This window comes from Oncorhynchus clarkii, chromosome 26, assembly GCF_045791955.1.
Source record: "Oncorhynchus clarkii lewisi isolate Uvic-CL-2024 chromosome 26, UVic_Ocla_1.0, whole genome shotgun sequence".
NCBI classification, from domain to species: Eukaryota; Metazoa; Chordata; class Actinopteri; order Salmoniformes; family Salmonidae; genus Oncorhynchus; species Oncorhynchus clarkii.
In genome coordinates this window covers 41,871,128-41,891,935 of record NC_092172.1, presented here as the reverse complement: position 1 = coordinate 41,891,935, position 20,808 = coordinate 41,871,128, and the positions used below count along the sequence as shown (strand labels likewise).

At 46.5% G+C, this 20,808-nt stretch overlaps 1 protein-coding gene across 5 annotated transcripts in view; it reads right to left on the bottom strand.

Annotated features, from left to right (window-relative positions):
* The window catches only part of LOC139384312 (C-myc promoter-binding protein-like), a 150,637-nt gene that overhangs the window by 54,157 nt on the left and 75,672 nt on the right, over positions 1-20,808 (bottom strand). For 4 of the 5 annotated variants that reach the window (XR_011628832.1, XR_011628831.1, XR_011628833.1 and 1 more), the window contains exons 11-14: positions 19,581-19,681; positions 17,539-17,754; positions 12,015-12,160; positions 5,403-5,429 (exon numbers count right to left, since the gene is read on the bottom strand). Coding sequence is in view for 1 of the 5 variants with exons in the window: in XM_071128992.1 (XP_070985093.1) it covers positions 5,403-5,429; positions 12,015-12,160; positions 17,539-17,754; positions 19,581-19,681 (490 nt within the window). In the remaining 4 variants the exon portion in view is untranslated. The remainder of the gene's footprint in view (positions 1-5,402; positions 5,430-12,014; positions 12,161-17,538; positions 17,755-19,580; positions 19,682-20,808) is intronic. The other variant, XR_011628834.1, reaches the window with a different exon arrangement.

Sequence of the window (20,808 nt, the reverse complement as noted above, 5' to 3'; positions counted from 1 at the left end):
TGTGGAATCTTTCCTCTACTGCTGGAAACCACTTCATTACTAAAACAATCAAAATTATTTTTTGGTTTTCCCATGTTGACAAACACTTTCAAATAAACTGATTAAAGGTCTGGTTGTACAGTATGTTACAGTCTGAGTGTTTAGTATTGCACTAGAGCAGCACTAGCCAGAGAGACAGCCGAGAGACAGTGATGATGTAAAACCATGCCAGAGGCTACACTTCCTCTGTTGGAGTAGACAAGTCCAAAACAAAGACACGAATGCAAAAGCTAAAGCACTGGACTGCAGAGAGAGGCTGTGTTTTCTCTGTTTCTGGTCGAGAACATTGAGTTCAGCTGATCTGGACATGGAGCTCTCTGAGGGAGGGAGTGTGTGTGTGTGTGTGTGTGTGTGTGTGTAATCCTCTCAGGGACACCACAGTGCAGTGAGGGTGTCATTGAGATAAGCCCTTCTGGTGAGTTAACCTGATATACTTAAGGATTAGGGAGAGAGGGATGGATCGAGGGAGGAGGGAGGGAGAGAAAGATGGATAGAGGAAGGGAGGGAGGGAGGAGGGAGAGAAGGATGGATCGAGGAAGGGAGGGAGGAGGGAGGGAGAGAAAGATGGATCTAAGAAGGGAGGCAGGGAGAGAAGGATGGATCGAGGGAGGGAGGGAGAGAGAGAAAGATGGATCGAGGAAGGGAGGGAGGAGGGAGGGAGAGAAGGATGGATCGAGGAAGGGCCTCCCTGCCCCCTTCCCTCCATGCCCCTCTCCCTGTCTCCTTCCTCCCTCCATGCCCCCCTCCCTCCCTGCCCTCCCTCCCTCCCTTCCCTCCTCCCTCCCTCCCTGCCTCCCTCCATGCCCCCCTCCCTCCCTCCATGCCCCTCTCCCTCCCTCCCTCCCTGTCCTCCTCCCTCCCTCCATGCCTCCCTCCCTGCCCTCCTCCCTCCCTCCCTGCCCTCCTCCCTCCCTCCCTGCCCCCCTCCCTCCATGCCCCTCTCCCTGTCTCCTTCCTCCCTCCCTTCCCTCCTCCCTCCCTGCCTGCCTCCCTCCATGCCCCCCTCCCTCCCTCCCTCCCTGCCTCCCTCCATCCCTCCCTCCCTGCCTGACCCCCTCCCTCCCTCCCTGCCTGCCTCCCTCCATGCCTCCCTCCCTCCCTCCCTCCCTGCCTGCCTCCCTCCCTCCCTCCATGCCTCCCTCCCTCCCTGCCCCCCTCCCTCCATGCCCCTCTCCCTGTCTCCTTCCTCCCTCCATGCCCCCCTCTCTCCCTGCCCTCCTCCCTCCAGATACTGATTACTGAATGTCATGTTTCACTACATCAGATGTAGAGGGAGAGATCTGAGAGGACAACACAAACCACTGAATATACTAGACCCAGTGGACTACACACACACACACACACACACACACACACACACACACACACACACACACACACACACACACACACACACACACACACGCACACACACACACAGTAACAGCAAATGGACCACATAATTGGATCAGGGATTCAGTACACAGACTCTCCCTGGGAGAGACAAGAAAATACGCCTTAGAAGAGTCAACTCTAAACCTCCACATCAACTGTAAACCTCCACATCAACTGTAAACCTCCACATCAACTCTAAACCTCCACATCAACTGTAAACCTCCACATCAACTCTAAACCTCCACATCAACTGTAAACCTCCACATCAACTCTAAACCTCCACATCAACTGTAAACCTCCACATCAACTCTAAACCTCCACATCAACTGTAAACCTCCACATCAACTCTAAACATCCACATCAACTCTAAACCTCCACATCAACTCTAAACATCCACATCAACTCTAAACCTCCACATCAACTGTAAACCTCCACATCAACTGTAAACCTCCACATCAACTCTAAAGCTCCACATCAACTCTAAACCTCCACATCAACTCTAAACATCCACATCAACTCTAAACCTCCACATCAACTGTAAACCTCCACATCAACTGTAAACCTCCACATCAACTCTAAAGCTCCACATCAACTCTAAACCTCCACATCAACTCTAAAGCTCCACATCAACTGTAAACCTCCACATCAACTCTAAACCTCCACATCAACTGTAAACCTCCACATCAACTGTAAACCTCCACATCAACTCTAAAGCTCCACATCAACTCTAAACCTCCACATCAACTCTAAACCTCCACATCAACTCTAAACCTCCACATCAACTCTACCATCAGGCCTTTTACACATCAATGAGCTGCTAAAAAGCCCTTCTCAGCTCAAGTCATGAAAAATGCAAGGCTGAAATCATTAGAGAAAGAAAGTAGGGGTTTTCTACCACAGACACCAGTGCTGCTGCAGCAAACTGGATACAACGATCCACAACGAAAGACTTGGTGTAATGCAGAGTAGAGAGACTCGCTGTGTTTTACTACAGAAGGGAAGGTAACAGAGTAGAGAGGTGGACTGTCCTGTACTGAGAAGCTCAACAGCAGTAGTTAATCAGCAACCTGCTCCTAGAGAGCTAGCTAGGTGGTGCTGACTTCCTCCTGTAGTTCACACTAACTGCTCCTAAGGGCTACTGACCCACATTAGGTATCATGTCTTGAAATGGAAGACTTGGGACATGCATAGCTGAGAGTGTCTGAGTGCAGAACGGAATACATCAACATTCAGAGACTGAGGTGGTAACCTACCATGGAAAGGCTCTAAGAGACCCAATATGCACACTATCATACCCTGTAGCATGACGCAATGTATTCACACTATCATACCCTGTAGAATGAAGCCATATATTCACACTATCATACCCTGTAGAATGAAGCAATGTATTCACACTATCATACCCTGTAGAATGACGCAATATATTAACACTATCATACCCTGTAGAATGAAGCAATGTATTCACACTATCATACCCTGTAGAATGACGCAATATATTAACACTATCATACCCTGTAGAATGAAGCAATATATTAACACTATCATACCCTGTAGAATGAAGCCATATATTAACACTATCATACCCTGTAGCATGACGCAATATATTAACACTATCATACCCTGTAGAATGAAGCAATATATTAACACTATCATACCCTGTAGAATGAAGCAATGTATTCACACTATCATACCCTGTAGCATGAAGCAATATACTATCATACCCTGTAGCATGACGCAATATATTCACACTATCATACCCTGTAGAATGAAGCAATATATCAATATATGCACACTATCATACCCTGTAGAATGAAGCAACAGTAGTATGGACAGAACTTAGTTGACAGTAAATCAGTTGTGTCAGGGTGGTAGAGTGTCAGGGTGGTAGATTGGTATAGTGTCAGGGTGGTATAGTGTCAGGGTGGTAGAGTGTCAGGGTGGTACAGTGTCAGGGTGGTAGAGTGGTATAGTGTCAGAGTGTCAGGGTGGTAGAGTGTCAGGGTGGTAGAGTGGTATAGTGTCAGGGTGGTAGAGTGTCAGGGTGGTATAGTGTCAGGGTGGTAGAGTGTCAGGGTGGTACAGTGTCAGGGTAGTAGAGTGGTATAGTGTCAGGGTGGTAGAGTAGTAGAGTGTCAGGGTGGTATAGTGTCAGGGTGGTAGAGTGTCAGGGTGGTACAGTGTCAGGGTGGTACAGTGTCAGGGTGGTACAGTGTCAGGGTGGTAGAGTGGTATAGTGTCAGGGTGGTAGAGTGTCAGGGTGGTATAGTGTCAGGGTGGTAGAGTGTCAGGGTGGTAGAGTGTCAGGGTGGTACAGTGTCAGGGTGGTAGAGTGGTATAGTGTCAGGGTGGTAGAGTAGTAGAGTGTCAGGGTGGTACAGTGTCAGGGTGGTACAGTGTCAGGGTGGTAGAGTGGTATAGTGTCAGGGTGGTAGAGTAGTAGAGTGTCAGGGTGGTAGAGTGGTAGAGTGTCAGGGTGGTAGAGTGTCAGGGTGGTAGAGTGGTAGAGTGTCAGGAGGGTAGAGTGGTAGAGTGTCAGGGTGGTAGATTGGTACAATGTCAGGGTGGTAGAGTGGTATAGTGTCAGGGTGGTAGATTGGTACAATGTCAGGGTGGTAGAGTGGTAGAGTGTCAGGGTGGTAGAGTATCAGGGTGGTAGAGTGTCAGGGTGGTAGATTGGTAGAGTGTCAGTATGGTATAGTGTCAGGGTGGTAGAGCGTCAGGGTGGTAGAGTGGTATAGTGTCAGGGCGGTAGAGTGTCAGGGTGGTAGAGTGGTAGAGTGTCAGGGTGGTAGAGTGTCAGGGTGGTAGAGTGGTAGAGTGTCAGGGTGGTAGAGTGTCAGGGTGGTAGAGTGGTAGAGTTTCAGGGTGGTAGAGTGTCAGGGTGGTAGAGTGGTAGAGTGTCAGGGTGGTAGAGTGTCAGGGTGGTAGAGTGGTAGAGTGTCAGGGTGGTAGAGTGTCAGGGTGGTAGAGTGTCAGGGTGGTAGAATGGTAGAGTGTGAGGGTGGTAGAGTGCCAGGATGGCAGAGTGTCAGGGTGGTAGATTGGTAAAGTGTCAGGTTGGTAGAGTGTGAGGGTGGTAGAGTGGTAGAGTGTCAGGTTGGTAGAGTGTCAGGGTGGTAGAGTGTCAGGGTGGTAGAGTGTCAGGTTAGAAGAGTGGTAGAGTGTCAGGATGGTAGAGTGTCAGGGTGGTAGAGTGGTAGAGTGTCAGGGTGGTAGAGTGTCAGGTTAGAAGAGTGGTAGAGTGTCAGGATGGTAGAGTGTCAGGGTGGTAGAGTGGTAGAGTGTCAGGGTAGTAGAGTGGTAGAGTGTCAGTGTGGTAGAGTGTCAGGATGGTAGAGTGTCAGGGTGGTAGAGTGGTACGATTTCAGGGTGGTAGAGTGTCAGGGTGGTATAGTGTGAGGGTGGTAGGATGTCAGGGTGGTACGATGTCAGGGTGGTAGATTGGTACAATGTTAGAGTGGTAGAGTGTCAGGGTGGTGGAGTGTGAGGGTGGTACAATGTCAGGGTGGTAGAGTGTCAGAGTGGTACAGTGTGAGGGTGGTAGGATGTCAGGGTGGTAGATTGGTATGATGTCAGGGTGGTACAGTGTGAGGATGGTACGATGTCAGGGTGGTAGATTGGTACGATGTCAGGGTGGTAGAGTGTCAGGGTGGTAGAGTGTGAGGGTGGTACGATGTCAGGGTGATAGAGTGTCAGGGTGGTACAGTATGAGGGTGGTAGGATGTCAGGGTGGTGGGGTGTGAGGGTGGTAGGATGTCAGGGTGGTAGAGTGTGAGGGTGGTAGGATGTCAGGGTGGTAGAGTGTCAGGGTGGTACGATGTCAGGGTGGTACGATGTCAGGGTGGTAGAGTGCCAGGGTGGTACAATGTCAGGGTGGTACGATGTCAGGGTGGTACGATGTCAGGGTGGTGGAGTGTCAGGGTGGTACAGTGTGAGGGTGGTAGGATGTCAGGGTGGTAGAGTGTGAGGGTGGACACAGTCACACTCACCTTGCCTCCTTTGTCTGCACTGTAGAGCTGCATGCACAGGGAGGCAGAGAGGAGAGGTGGAACAAGAGAAGAGAAGAGAAGAGAGCATATTGAGTTAGATACAGTTGGAGGAGAGCAGGACTGATGGGAAATAACCAGACAGTACCATGGTTAAAGGAAATAACCAGACAGTACCATGGTTAAAGGAAATAACCAGACAGTACCATGGTTAAAGGAAATAACCAGACAGTACCGTGGTTAAAGGAAATAACCAGACAGCACTGTGGTTAAAGGAAATAACCAGACAGTACCGTGGTTAAAGGAAATAACCAGACAGTACCCTGGTTAAAGGAAATAACCAGACAGTACCGTGGTTAAAGGAAATAACCAGACAGCACCATGGTTAAAGGAAATAACCAGACAGTACCATGGTTTAAGGAAATAACCAGACAGTACCGTGGTTAAAGGAAATAACCAGACAGTACCGTGGTTAAAGGAAATAACCAGACAGTACCGTGGTTAAAGGAAATAACCAGACAGTACCGTGGTTAAAGGAAATAACCAGACAGTACCATGGTTAAAGGAAATAACCAGACAGTACCGTGGTTAAAGGAAATAACCAGATAGTACCATGGTTAAAGGGCTGATTGGACTAGGAGAGGCTACAGGAAGAAAACCAACTAGATGTTAATCAGGGGTGGGCAATCTTATCCACAATGGGTCAGTGTGGGTGCAGGCTTTGGCTCCAGCCAAGCAGTAACTCATTGAATTACTCACAGGGTGTTTCCCAAAATGCATACTACAGTGCTCTGATTGAGCAAATTGGAGCACGGGAGAGTTGGAGTATGAGTCCAAATCAAAGTACACGAAACGCTGGGTTCGTACAGACAGTGACAAGTCAAATTCAAGGACTTTCAAGTACTTTTTTACAAGCACTAATAATTATTTTTAAGGACCATCAATTTGCAACAGTTCCTATTAATGCAATTGTTTCTGGTCGCCACCAGATGGCAGTAGATCACCATAACCTGACTTACTATTCATCACCATCTTACAAGATCTACTCAATAATAGGTGTTTCACTACCTATTTACTACATTCATGAGTGGTAAGTCAGTACTGATGATGTTGACGGATTTCCTTATATGATCTGTAAAATATTTAAAATTGTTGCGTTTATATTTCTGTTCAGTGTACGTGACAATAACATTAAATTGTCTTTATATTTCACAAAATGTTAGGTCCAATAGGCTGTCCCAACATATAATGACATGAAAGTTAATTCCGACAGTGTAAAAGGCCCTTAGTTTACTATAAAATGTTGTATTCTATACACATTTGAAGAGCAACAAATGATTGTGTTTGATAAGATTAAAGATTCTCTAACCTCTCTCCCTGCTGGCTTCAATGCTTCTTCTCTCTGTGTATCTCATTTGGGTTAGGGTCACTGCAGCCTGACTCACCACTGTCTATCTCACTACTCTCTGTAAAGAAAAGGTATTTTGTATGAGAACTTATAGCCCATCTTTTGATTATAGCTAGCTTCATTTCAGTCCTGCTAAGGTCAGACTCCGTTCAGCGTTAGCTTCAAACTTAAATCAGTTTTTTTGGTTCGGGGGATGTTTTGGTTTAGGGGATGTCTGTTGACACGGCAGGAGTCGAGGGATGTTTAGGGGATGTCTGTTGACACGGCAGGAGTCGAGGGATGTTTGGGTTTGGGGGATGTCTGTTGACACGGCAGGAGTCGAGGGACGTTTGGGTTCGGGGGATGTCTGTTGACACGGCAGGAGTCGAGGGACGTTTTGGTTTGGGGGATGTCTGTTGACACGGCAGGAGTCGAGGGACGTTTTGGTTTGGGGGATGTCTGTTGACACGGCAGGAGTCGAGGGACGTTTTGGTTTGGGGGATGTCTGTTGACACGGCAGGAGTCGAGGGACGTTTTGGGTCGGGGGATGTCTGTTGACACGGCAGGAGTCGAGGGATGTTTTGGGTCGGGGGATGTCTGTTGACACGGCAGGAGTCGAGGGATGTTAAAAAAAAATCCCACTGTCAGCGGCGTCTCTCTGCCACTTGCCACCGTAGGTCTGGGCTGAGGTAGTTTGTTTCACCACTCGGCCTATGTAGTGGCCGGAGTATCCCGTTGGACAGAGTGGTGAGTGAATGCGTTGCTAACGAGGCAAATCCAGGAGAGCAGGCGAACATAACGAGCATTCATGAATCATTCATGATTTCACTCGTTAGCAAAGGTAGGTGCGATCATTAACAAAATAAAAAGGCAAGTAAACGCTATTGCACAAATAAATGTTATTTACCCTCCACTACATCCCTGGGTTGGTCTGGCAAAACCATACATAAAAATCTACAGTGGGGCAAAAAAGTATTTAGTCAGCCACCAATTGTGCAAGTTCTCCCACTTAAAAAGATGAGAGAGGCCTGTAATTTTAATCATAGGTGCACAACTATGACAGACAAAATGAGAAAAAAAATCCAGAAAATCACATTGTAGGATTTTTTATGATTTTATTTGCAAATTATGGTGGAAAATAAGTAAAATAATAAAAGTTTATCTAAATACTTTGTTATATACCCTTTGTTGGCAATGACAGAGGTCAAACGTTTTCTGTAAGTCTTCACAAGGTTTTCACACACCGTTGCTGGTATTTTGGCCCATTCCTCCATGCAGATCTCCTCTAGAGCAGTGATGTTTTGGGGCTGTTGCTGGGCAACACGGACTTTCAACTCCCTCCAAAGATTTTCTATGGGGTTGAGATCTGGAGAATGGCTAGGCCACTCCAGGACCTTGAAATGCTTCTTACGAAGCCACTTCTTCGTTGCCCGGGCGGTGTGTTTGGGATCATTGTCATGCTGAAAGACCCAGCCACGTTTCATCTTCAATGCCCTTGCTGATGGAAGGAGGTTTTCACTCAAAATCTCACGATACATGGCCCCATTCATTCTTTCCTTTACACGGATCAGTCGTCCTGGTCCCTTTGCAGAAAAATAGCCCCAAAGCATGATGGTGCCACCCCCATGCTTCACAGTAGGTATGGTGTTCTTTGGATGCAACTCAGCATTCTTTGTCCTCCAAACACGACGAGTTGAGTTTTTACCAAAAAGTTATATTTTGGTTTCATCTGACCATATGACATTCTCCCAATCTTCTTATGGATCATCCAAATGCTCTCTAGCAAACTTCAGACGGGCCTGGACATGTCCTGGCTTAAGCAGGGGGACACGTCTGGCACTGCAGGATTTGAGTTCCTGGCTGCGTAGTGTGTTACTGATGGTAGGCATTGTTACTTTGGTCCCAGCTCTCTGCAGGTCATTCATTAGGTCCCACCGTGTGGTTCTGGGATTTTTGCTCACCGTTCTTGTGATCATTTTGACCACACGGGGTGAGATCTTGCGTGGAGCCCCAGATCGAGGGAGATTATCAGTGGTCTTGTATGTCTTCCATTTCCTAATAATTGCTCCCGCAGTTGATTTCTTCAAACCAAGCTGCTTACCTATTGCAGATTCAGTCTTCCCAGCCTGGTGCAGGTCTACAATTTTGTTTCTGGTGTCCTTTGACAGCTCTTTGGTCTTGGCCATAGTGGAGTTTGGAGTGTGACTGTTTGAGGTTGTGGACAGGTGTCTTTTATACTGATAACAAGTTCAAACAGGTGCCATTAATACAGCGAACAAGTTGAGGACAGAGGAGCCTCTTAAGAAGAAGATACAGATCTGTGAGAGTTTGTAGGTGACCAAATACTTATGTTCCACCATAATTGGCAAATAAATTCACTAAAAATCCTACAATGTGATTTTCTGGATTTTTTTTTATTAGAGACCTCTCTCATCTTTATAAGTGGGAGAACTTGCACAATTGGTGGCTGACTAAATACAGTAGGGGGAGTGCTGCTCAGCGTGAGGTAATACAGTAGGGAGGAGTGCTGCTCAGCGTGAGGTAATACAGTAGGGGGAGTGCTGCTCAGTGTGAGGTAATACAGTAGGGGGAGTGCTGCTCAGCGTGAGGTAATACAGTAGGGGGAGTGCTGCTCAGCGTGAGGTAATACAGTAGGGAGGAGTGCTGCTCAGCGTGAGGTAATACAGTAGGGGGAGTGCTGCTCAGTGTGAGGTAATACAGTAGGGGGAGTGCTGCTCAGCGTGAGGTAATACAGTAGGGGGAGTGGGAGGTAATACAGTAGGGGGAGGGCTGCTCAGCGTGAGGTAATACAGTAGGGGGAGTGCTGCTCAGCGTGAGGTAATACAGTAGGGGGAGTGCTGCTCAGCGTGAGGTAATACAGTAGGAGGAGTGCTGCTCAGCGTGAGGTAATACAGTAGGGGGAGTGCTGCTCAGCGTGAGGTAATACAGTAGGGGGAGTGCTGCTCAGCATGAGGTAATACAGTAGGGGGAGTGGGAGGTAATACAGTAGGGGGAGAGCTACTCAGCTTGAGGTAATACAGTAGGGGGGAGTGCTGCTCAGCGTGAGGTAATACAGTAGGGGGAGTGCTGCTCAGCGTGAGGTAATACAGTAGGGGGAGTGCTACTCAGCAAGAGGTCATACAGTAGGGGGGAGTGCTGCTCAGCGTGAGGTAATACAGTAGGGGGGAGTGCTGCTCGGCGTGAGGTAATACAGTAGGGGTAGTGCTGCTTAGTGTGAGGTAATACAGTAGGGGGGAGTGCTGCTCAGCATGAGGTAATACAGTAGGGGGAAGTGCTGCTCAGCATGAGGTAATACAGTAGGGGGAGTGCTACTCAGCATGAGGTAATACAGTAGGGGGAGTGGGAGGTAATACAGTAGGGGGAGAGCTACTCAGCGTGAGGTAATACAGTAGGGGGAGTGCTGCTCAGCGTGAGGTAATACAGTAGGAGTGCTGCTCAGCGTGAGGTAATACAGTAGGGGGAGTGCTGCTCAGCGTGAGGTAATACAGTAGGGGGAGTGCTGCTCAGCCTGAGGTAATACAGTAGGGGGAGTGGGAGGTAATACAGTAGGGGGAGAGCTACTCAGCTTGAGGTAATACAGTAGGGGGGAGTGCTGCTCAGCGTGAGGTAATACAGTAGGGGGAGTGCTGCTCAGCGTGAGGTAATACAGTAGGGGGAGTGCTACTCAGCATGAGGTAATACAGTAGGGGGGAGTGCTGCTCAGCGTGAGGTAATACAGTAGGGGGGAGTGCTGCTCGGCGTGAGGTAATACAGTAGGGGTAGTGCTGCTTAGTGTGAGGTAATACAGTAGGGGGGAGTGCTGCTCAGCGTAAGGTAATACAGTCGAGGGAGTGCTGCTCAGCATGAGGTAATACAGTAGGGGGAAGTGCTGCTCAGCATGAGGTAATACAGTAGGGGGAGTGCTACTCAGCATGAGGTAATACAGTAGGGGGAGTGGGAGGTAATACAGTAGGGGGAGAGCTACTCAGCATGAGGTAATACAGTAGGGGGGAGTGCTGCTCAGTGTGAGGTAATACAGTAGGGGGGAGTGCTGCTCAGCGTGAGGTAATACAGTAGGGGGGAGTGATGTTCAGCGTGAGGTAATACAGTCGAGGGAGTGCTGCTCAGCATGAGGTAATACAGTAGGGGGAAGTGCTGCTCAGCATGAGGTAATACAGTAGGGGGAGTGCTACTCAGCATGAGGTAATACAGTAGGGGGAGTGCTGCTCAGTGTGAGGTAATACAGTAGGGGGGAGTGCTGCTCAGCGTGAGGTAATACAGTAGGGGGGAGTGCTGCTCAGCTTGAGGTAATACAGTAGGGGGAGTGCTGCTCAGCATGAGGTAATACAGTAGGGGGAGTGGTACTCAGCATGAGGTAATACAGTAGGGGGAGTGCTGCTCAGCATGAGGTAATACAGTAGGGGGAGTGGTACTCAGCATGAGGTAATACAGTAGGGGGAGTGCTACTCAGCATGAGGTAATACAGTAGGGGGAGTGGGAGGTAATACAGTAGGGGGAGAGCTACTCAGCATGAGGTAATACAGTAGGGGGGAGTGCTGCTCAGTGTGAGGTAATACAGTAGGGGGGAGTGCTGCTCAGCGTGAGGTAATACAGTAGGGGGGAGTGCTACTCAGCATGAGGTAATACAGTAGGGGGGAGTGCTGCTCAGTGTGAGGTAATACAGTAGGGGGGAGTGCTTCTCAAATGGAATGTTTTATGCGTACTCAAGAGAATGTCCTCTGGAAAATGCACTAGAAGCATGAGAGTGTGGAGCACGGTAATATGCATATTGAGAAACACCCAGTGACTCAGGGGAGCACGGTAGTATGCATATTGAGAAACACCCAGTGACTCAGGGGAGCACGGTAGTATGCATATTGAGAAACACCCACGATCTTCAATAAAGACTTAATTAGTAAAAATCTGCTGTGTTAATGCTTTTGGATAGCATACCTACTAGACAGGGAGAAGAACACTGATAGAGGATAGCATACCTACTAGACAGGGAGAAGAACACTGATAGAGGATAGCATAGCTACTAGACAGGGAGAAGAACACTGATACAGGATAGCATAGTTACTAGACAGGGAGATACATTTCACAGAGGATAGGTCTATATATATGACTAGGATGATATAGTACTATAAACCAAGCTGTATGGAGAAGGGTTATTTCAGAGAATAGGTCTATATAGGACCGGGATGACAGTATTATAAACCAAGCTGTACCTTGTCCACACAGTCATCGAAGAAGGCCAAGCTGGCGTCTTTGTCTGAGACGAAGGAGCACTCCTCTATGAATCTGATGAACATCTGAGTCTTGGTCATCAGGGAGTAGAACTTCTGGTGGGACCGGTCTCTGCTCTTCAGGAACCCTACAGAACATTACAACCATATGATAATCATAACAAGATACAGTAAAACTTCTGGTGGGACCGGTCTCTGCTCTTCAGGAACCCTACAGAACATTACAACCATATGAGAATCATAACAAGATACAGTAGAACTTCTGGTGGGACCGGTCTCTGCTCTTCAGGAACGCTACAGAACATTACAACCATATGAGAATCATAACAAGATACAGTAGAACTTCTGGTGGGACCGGTCTCTGCTCTTCAGGAACGCTACAGAACATTACAACCATATGAGAATCATAACAAGATACAGTAGAACTTCTGGTGGGACCGGTCTCTGCTCTTCAGGAACCCTACAGAACATTACAACCATATGAGAATCATAACAAGATACAGTAAAACTTCTGGTGGGACCGGTCTCTGCTCTTCAGGAACCCTACAGAACATTACAACCATATGAGAATCATAACAAGATACAGTAAAACTTCTGGTGGGACCGGTCTCTGCTCTTCAGGAACCCTACAGAACATTACAACCATATGAGAATCATAACAAGATACAGTAGAACTTCTGGTGGGACCGGTCTCTGCTCTTCAGGAACCCTACAGAACATTACAACCATATGAGAATCATAACAAGATACAGTAGAACTTCTGGTGGGACCGGTCTCTGCTCTTCAGGAACCCTACAGAACATTACAACCATATGAGAATCATAACAAGATACAGTAGAACTTCTGGTGGGACCGGTCTCTGCTCTTCAGGAACCCTACAGAACATTACAACCATATGAGAATCATAACAAGATACAGTAGAACTTATGGTGGGACCGGTCTCTGCTCTTCAGGAACCCTACAGAACATTACAACCATATGAGAATCATAACAAGATACAGTAGAACTTCTGGTGGGACCGGTCTCTGCTCTTCAGGAACCCTACAGAACATTACAACCATATGAGAATCATAACAAGATACAGTAGAACTTCTGGTGGGACCGGTCTCTGCTCTTCAGGAACCCTACAGAACATTACAACCATATGAGAATCATAACAAGATACAGTAGAACTTCTGGTGGGACCGGTCTCTGCTCTTCAGGGACCCCGAAAAGGACGGTTGGGGAGGGAGAAACGGAACATTTGTGGTTCACTGCTAGATATATCTGGCAAAATAGGTTTAGGGTCTTGGAACCTTGACCATGACGCACACTGCTTAATTTTTTTATTTTTTTAACTAGATAAATCTTTATTTAACCAAGGAAGTCTTTATTTAACCAGGTAAGTCTTTATTTAACCAGGTGAGTCTTTATTTAACCAGGTGAGTCTTTATTTAACCAGGTGAGTCTTTATTTAACCAAGTGAGTCTTTATTTAACCAGGTGAGTCTTTATTTAACCAGGTGAGTCTTTATTTAACCAGGTGAGTCTTTATTTAACCAGGTGAGTCTTTATTTAACCAGGTGAGTCTTTATTTAACCAGGTGAGTCTTTATTTAACCAGGTAAGTCTTTATTTAACCAGGTGAGTCTTTATTTAACCAGGTGAGTCTTTATTTAACCAAGTGAGTCTTTATTTAACCAAGTGAGTCTTTATTTAACCAGGTGAGTCTTTATTTAACCAGGTGAGTCTTTATTTAAACAGGTACGTCTTTATTTAACCAGGTGAGTCTTTATTTAACCAAGTAAGTCTTTATTTAACCTCTACGTGATTGGTGAACCCCTACGGGATGGTTGAGCTATCGTGTGCTAGTGTGATTAGCATGAGGTTGTAAGTAACAATAACATTTCCCAGGATATAGACACACACTTTTTCAGTTCTTCCCACAAGTTTTCTATGGGATTAAGGTCAGGGCTTTGTGATGGCCACTCCAATACCTTGACTTTGTTGTCCTTAAGCCATTTTGCCACAATTTTGGAAGTACGCTTGGGGTCATTGTCCATTTGGAAGACCCATTTGCGACCAAGCTTTAGTTTGCAGTTGCAAACCGTAGTCTGGCTTTTTCTGGCGGTTTTGGAGCAGTGGCTTCTTCCTTGCTGAGCGGCCTTTCAGGTTATGTCGATATAGGACTCATTTTACTGTGGATATAGTAACTTTTGTACCTGTTTCCTCCAGCATCTTCGCAAGGTTCTTTGTTGTTGTTGTGGGATTGATTTGCACTTTTTGCACCAAAGTAGGTTCATCGCTAGGACACAGAACGCATCTCCTTCCTGAGCAGTGTGACGGCTGCGTGGTCCCATGGTGTTTATACTTGCATAATATTGTTTGTACAGATGAACGTGGTACCGTCAGGCATTTGGAAATTGCTCCCAAGGATGACCCAGACTTGTGGAGGTCAACAATTTTTTTTCTGAGGTCTTCGCTGATTTCTTTAAATGTTCCAATGATGTCAAGCCAAGAGGTACTGAGTTTGAAGGTAGGCCTTGAAATACATCCACAGGTACACCTCCAATTGACTCAAATGATGTCAATTAGCCTATCAGAAGCTTCTAAAGCCATGACATAATTTTCGGGAATTTTCCAAGCTGTTTAAAGGCACAGTCAACTTAGTGTATGTAAACTTCTGACCCACTGGAATTGTGGAACAGTGAATTATAAGTGAAATAATCTGTCTGTAAACAATAGTTGGAAAAATGACTTGTGTCATACACAAAGTAGATGTCCTTACCGACTTGCCAAAATGTAATCTTACGTCTTCAACTGTATCTGATATGGGCAGAAAGCTTAAATGTATTGTTAATCTAACTGCACTGTCCAATTTACAGTAGCTATTACAGTGAAAGAATACCATGCTATTGTTCGAGGAGAATTGCCCAGTTATGAACTTCAAAATGTATCAATAAAGCCACATTTGGGCAGAGTTGATACAACATTTTGAACAGTAATGCAATGGTTCATTGGATCTGTAAAAAAACAAATCTTTGCACGTACACTGCTTCCACCTAGTGGCCAAAATCTAAATAACACGAGCCTTTTTCTCTTTTCAAAGACGATGGGGGTAAAACATATGTTGATTCTTCTACATTCATTTCACATTTCCACAAACTTCTAAGTGTTTCCTTTCAAATGGTATCAAGTAATACCTATATCCTTGCTTCAGGTCCTGAGCGACAGGCAGTTAGATTTGGGTATGTCATTTTAGGTGAAAATTGAAGAAAGGGTCCGATCCTTAATAAGAGGTACCAGGTGAGTCTTTATTTTAACCAGGTAAGTCTTTGAGAACACATTCTCTCTTACAATAGCGACGAATGTACCGTAGCTGGGCACAGTCGTGCAGGTAAGATAACACATGGCCAATCTAAGGTGCAAAACAGGGAAGTGACTTCCTCTTATATAAGTGTTAAACCCAGCAGGGCTGACTAACAGCTGACCTGATTAACAGCTGACCTACGGGACAGACAGGGCCAAGGGGAGTGAGGAGGATGGTCATTGGCTCACACTGCAGTCATGGAGGCCAAGCTTTGTGTTGTTGTGGGTCCCGACAGTAATACAAATGGACAGCTGATAGATTCTCTATGGATACAGATACACCCACACCACTTGGCCAAAGAAACACGTTGAGAAAGCACATTTTCCCATTACCCATACTTGTGTGTGTGTCTTTCAGCTCTAGTCATTACATAACAACACTGCATGGGTCTCTCTCTAAACTCCTCATCCCTATTTGTCGGGATCACAATCCTCATAACCAACATGTCCTTAGCTACAGCTAGCATGGTTAGCATCCACTAGAGAATGCTCATGTCCTTGGCTACAGCTAGCATAGCTAGCATCCACTAGAGAATGTTCATATCCTTGTCTACAGCTAGCATGGCTAGCATCCACTGAAGAATGTTCATGTCCTTGTCTACAGCTAGCATGGTTAGCATCCACTAGAGAATGTTCATGTCCTTGTCTACAGCTAGCATGGCTAGCATCCACTAGAGAATGTTCATGTCCTTGTCTACAGCTAGCATGGCTAGCATCCACTAAACAATGTTCATGTCCTTGTCTACAGCTAGCATGGCTAGCATCCACTAGAGAATGTTCATGTCCTTGTCTACAGCTAGCATGGTTAGCATCCACTAGAGAATGCTCATGTCCTTGGCTACAGCTAGCATGGTTAGCATCCACTAGAGAATGTTCATGTCCTTGTCTACAGCTAGCATGGTTAGCATCCACTAGAGAATGCTCATGTCTTGGCTACAGCTAGCATGGTTAGCATCCACTAGAGAATGCTCATGTCCTTAGCTACAGCTAGCATGGTTAGCATCCACTAGAGAATGCTCTTGTCCTTGGCTACAGCTAGCATGGTTAGCATCCACTAGAGAATGCTCATGTCCTTGGCTACAGCTAGCATGGTTAGCATCCACTAGAGAATGTTAATGTCCTTGGCTACAGCTAGCATGGCTAGCATCCACTAGAGAATGTTCATGTCCTTGTCTACAGCTAGCATGGTTAGCATCCACTAGAGAATGCTCATGTCCTTGGCTACAGCTAGCATGGTTAGCATCCACTAGAGAATGTTCATGTCCTTGTCTACAGCTAGCATGGTTAGCATCCACTAGAGAATGCTCATGTCTTGGCTACAGCTAGCATGGTTAGCATCCACTAGAGAATGCTCATGTCCTTAGCTACAGCTAGCATGGTTAGCATCCACTAGAGAATGCTCTTGTCCTTGGCTACAGCTAGCATGGTTAGCATCCACTAGAGAATGCTCATGTCCTTGGCTACAGCTAGCATGGTTAGCATCCACTAGAGAATGTTCATGTCCTTGGCTACAGCTAGCATGGCTAGCATCCACTAGAGAATGTTCATGTCCTTGTCTACAGCTAGCATGGTTAGCATCCACTAGAGAATGCTCATGTCCTTGGCTACAGCTAGCATGGCTAGCATCCACTAGAGAATGTTCATGTCCTTGTCTACAGCTAGCATGGCTAGCATCCACTAGAGAATGCTCTTGTCCTTGGCTACAGCTAGCATGGTTAGCATCCACTAGAGAATGCTCATGTCCTTGGCTACAGCTAGCATGGTTAGCATCCACTAGAGAATGTTCATGTCCTTGGCTACAGCTAGCATGGCTAGCATCCACTAGAGAATGTTCATGTCCTTGGCTATGGGCCATGGTATCAGGTGTGGTATTAGCCAGCTTCAACTGGCCCCAGTCCAGACTCAACTTTATCAGGTGTGGTATTAGCCAGCTTCAACTGGCCCCAGTCCAGACTCAACTCTATCAGGTGTGGTATTAGCCAGCTTCAACTGGCCCCAGTCCAGACTCAACTCTATCAGGTGTGGTATTAGCCAGCTTCAACTGGCCCTAGTCCAGACTCTGGAGCAGAGAACAGCTGCAGCTAGCTAGAGCTCCAGACCTGCACATGCTCTGAGACTCACACACACACAGACTCACATACACACCAAGCCAGTACTAACCTTGCAGGTCAAAGAGAGAGGAGGCGTCAGTAGTCTTCTCAGACGGGGCCTGGGTGATGGGTCTCAGGTATGAGCGGTAGCCTTTCAAGATGGCCGCCATGAACCTGAGGAAGGCTTCCTGTATCTCCATCTCCAGGCTGTGGAGGCTCTTCCCACAGGCCAGCTCTGTACAGTCACTCATACTCAGCTCCAATAGGCCATCAGGACGCTGCTGACCTAGGGGGAACCAATAGAAAAGAGGGTTGTTGGTTCTGCTGACCTAGGGGGAACCAATAGAAAAGAGGGTTGTTGGTTCTGCTGACCTAGGGGGAACCAATAGAAAAGAGGGTTGTTGGTTCTGCTGACCTAGGGGGAACCAATAGAAAAGAGGGTTGTTGGTTCTGCTGACCTAGGGGGAACCAATAGAAAAGAGGGTTGTTGGTTCTGCTGACCTAGGGGGAACCAATAGAAAAGAGGGTTGTTGGTTCTGCTGACCTGGGGGGAACCAATAGAAAAGAGGGTTGTTGGTTCTGCTGATCTGGGGGGAACCAATGGAAAATATGTTTTTTGTTTACATATCTTATAGGGTTTGTCCCAAATGGCACCATATTCCTTAATGTAGTGCACTAGATAGGGAACAGGGAGCCATGTGGGATGCACACCTCATGTAGTTCCAGAGATACATAGAGGAAAACACTCTTAGAAGATACAATGGGTGGACAAAACATTAGGAACACCTGCTCCTTCCATGACATAGACTGACCCGGTGAATCCAGGTGAAAGATATGATCCCTTATTGATGTCACTTGGTAAATCCACTTCAATCAGTGTAGATGAAGTGGAGAAGACCGGTTAAAGAAGGATTTTTTTATCAACATAATATTAGGAAGGTGTCTTAATATTTTGTCTGCTATGTTGAACTACCTGTCACAGTTGAAGACAGTTTAAAACACAACTTAAAACAAGCAGGACTGTCTGTATGAAAGTTGAGTTGATGACGTGGGGGGGTTTGGGTTCTGTCTGTCTTGTTGTTGTTGAACTAGATAAAGGGTAAATAACAAAAACACACAGTTTAAATCTCTATTGAAGTTAGTTTTCCTCTAAGAAACAAGTCCCTAAAGATCAGACTCAGCTTGTCACTCTGCCAAGCTGTATCGATGTTCAATATTCCCAGCCTAAACACTAATGCAGTGGCAGGACACATTTTCAGCCTCACTGAGTCTCAGAATGTAACACTATTAGATTTGTATTTGATTTCTCAATAAGCAGGCAGCAGGTTTACTGGCTAGGATATAAATAACACAACTGAACTAATGGAGACAAATAGAGCAGGTAGGGAGAGGGAGTGGGGGGAGAGAGGACAGAGAGAGAGAGGAGGAGAGGGAGGAGAGACAGAGAGAGAGGAGAGAGAGGGGTGAGAGAAAAAGAGAGTGAGAGAGAGAGATGCAGCGAGAGAGAGAGAGAAGAGGGCGAGGGGGAGGTTGGAGATAGAGGGGTGAGAGAGAAAGAGAGGGAGAGATAGAGAGAGAGAGCGAGGGGGAGATAGAGGGGTGTGAGAGAAAGAGAGAGATGCAGCGAGAGAGAGAGCGAGGGAGCGAGAGAAATGCAGAGAGAAAGGAATAATGATGTAATACTAACTGGTGGTTTTGTTACAGAGGAAGAGGAGAGAAGAAGAAGAATGATACAACACTGTTCTTTAATATAGACCTGCCGTCTGTTTGGTAGACACTGGAGAAAGAATAGGAAACTGAAGGTAAAGTACTCCTACACTACTGCTACAGTGGCTTATCATATTCAGAAGAAGAAGAACACCTGAGAGTCAAACACATGAGCTTGAAAGAATCTTTCAAAGTCGACCTTGAAAATGAGTTTTATTGAAAAAAAGTGTTTTTGATCTAGCTTGGTTGCCAGATCTTTTTGTTGTTGCCAACTCCTTTGTCTTTGTTATATTAAAGGAGCGAACTGAGGCAGAACCAGAGTCACATCTGGCAACTCAACCCAGTTTATTCATTCTGAAATCTTTAGTCCTCTATCCACACAGTACAGTACGGTCCTCTACTCACCGTCCACCAGTTGCTGGTAGAGATTGTTCAGCACATTCATCAGGTTTTTACAGGCTTTCTTTGGCAGGATCTTCCAGGTCAGGGCCCTCTTATCTCCGTTGCTGAAAGGAGAAACACACGGTCAGCTCTCCAGAGGTACAGAGAGGTGGAACACACCCAAAACTAACACTGGCGGAGGATAGGGGCAGGAGACCACCCACGAGACGGCTGCCTCCAAGACTGGTCCAAATATCTTAGAACCACAGAAACAGATTGAACTTGGACCCATATGGAAAATGGATGCACACATCGCTGTACATCGCTGTGGATAAAAGTGTCTGATAAATGGAATATATTCTACTATTATCATTACACCTACAGTGGCCAAACACGACACAATACAGTCTCATTTTCTTCACCATCGATTAAAGGCCTACCGTGTAAAACACTTCCACAGCCCAGCTTGAGGAATAGACAGTCTCAACTGGGTTACAGCCCACCTTGAGGAATATACTGTCTCAACTGGGTTACAGCCCACCTTGAGGAATAGACTGTTTCAGCAGGGTTTACAGCCCACCTTGAGGAATAGACTGTCTCAACTGGGTTACAGCCCACCTTGAGGAATAGACTGTCTCAGCAGGGTTTACAGCCCACCTTGAGGAATAGACTGTCTCAACTGGGTTACAGCCCACCTTGAGGAATAGACTGTCTCAACTGGGTTACAGCCCACCTTGAGGAATATACTGTCTCAGCAGGGTTACAGCCCACCTTGAGGAATAGACTGTCTCAACTGGGTTACAGCCCACCTTGAGGAATAGACTGTCTAAACTGGGTTACAGCCCACCTTGAGGAATAGACTGTCTCAACTGGGTTACAGCCCACCTTGAGGAATAGACTGTCTCAACTGGGTTACAGCCCACCTTGAGGAATAGACTGTCTCAACTGGGTTACAGCCCACCTTGAGGAATAGACTGTCTCAGCTGGGTTACAGCCCACCTTGAGGAATAGACTGTCTCAACTGGGTTACAGCTCACCTTGAGGAATAGACTGTCTCAACTGGGTTACAGCCCACCTTGAGGAATAGACTGTCTAAACTGGGTTACAGCCCACCTTGAGGAATAGACTGTCTAAACTGGGTTACAGCCCACCTTGAGGAATAGACTGTCTCAACTGGGTTACAGCCCACCTTGAGGAATAGACTGTCTCAACTGGGTTACAGCCCACCTTGAGGAATAGACTGTCTCAACTG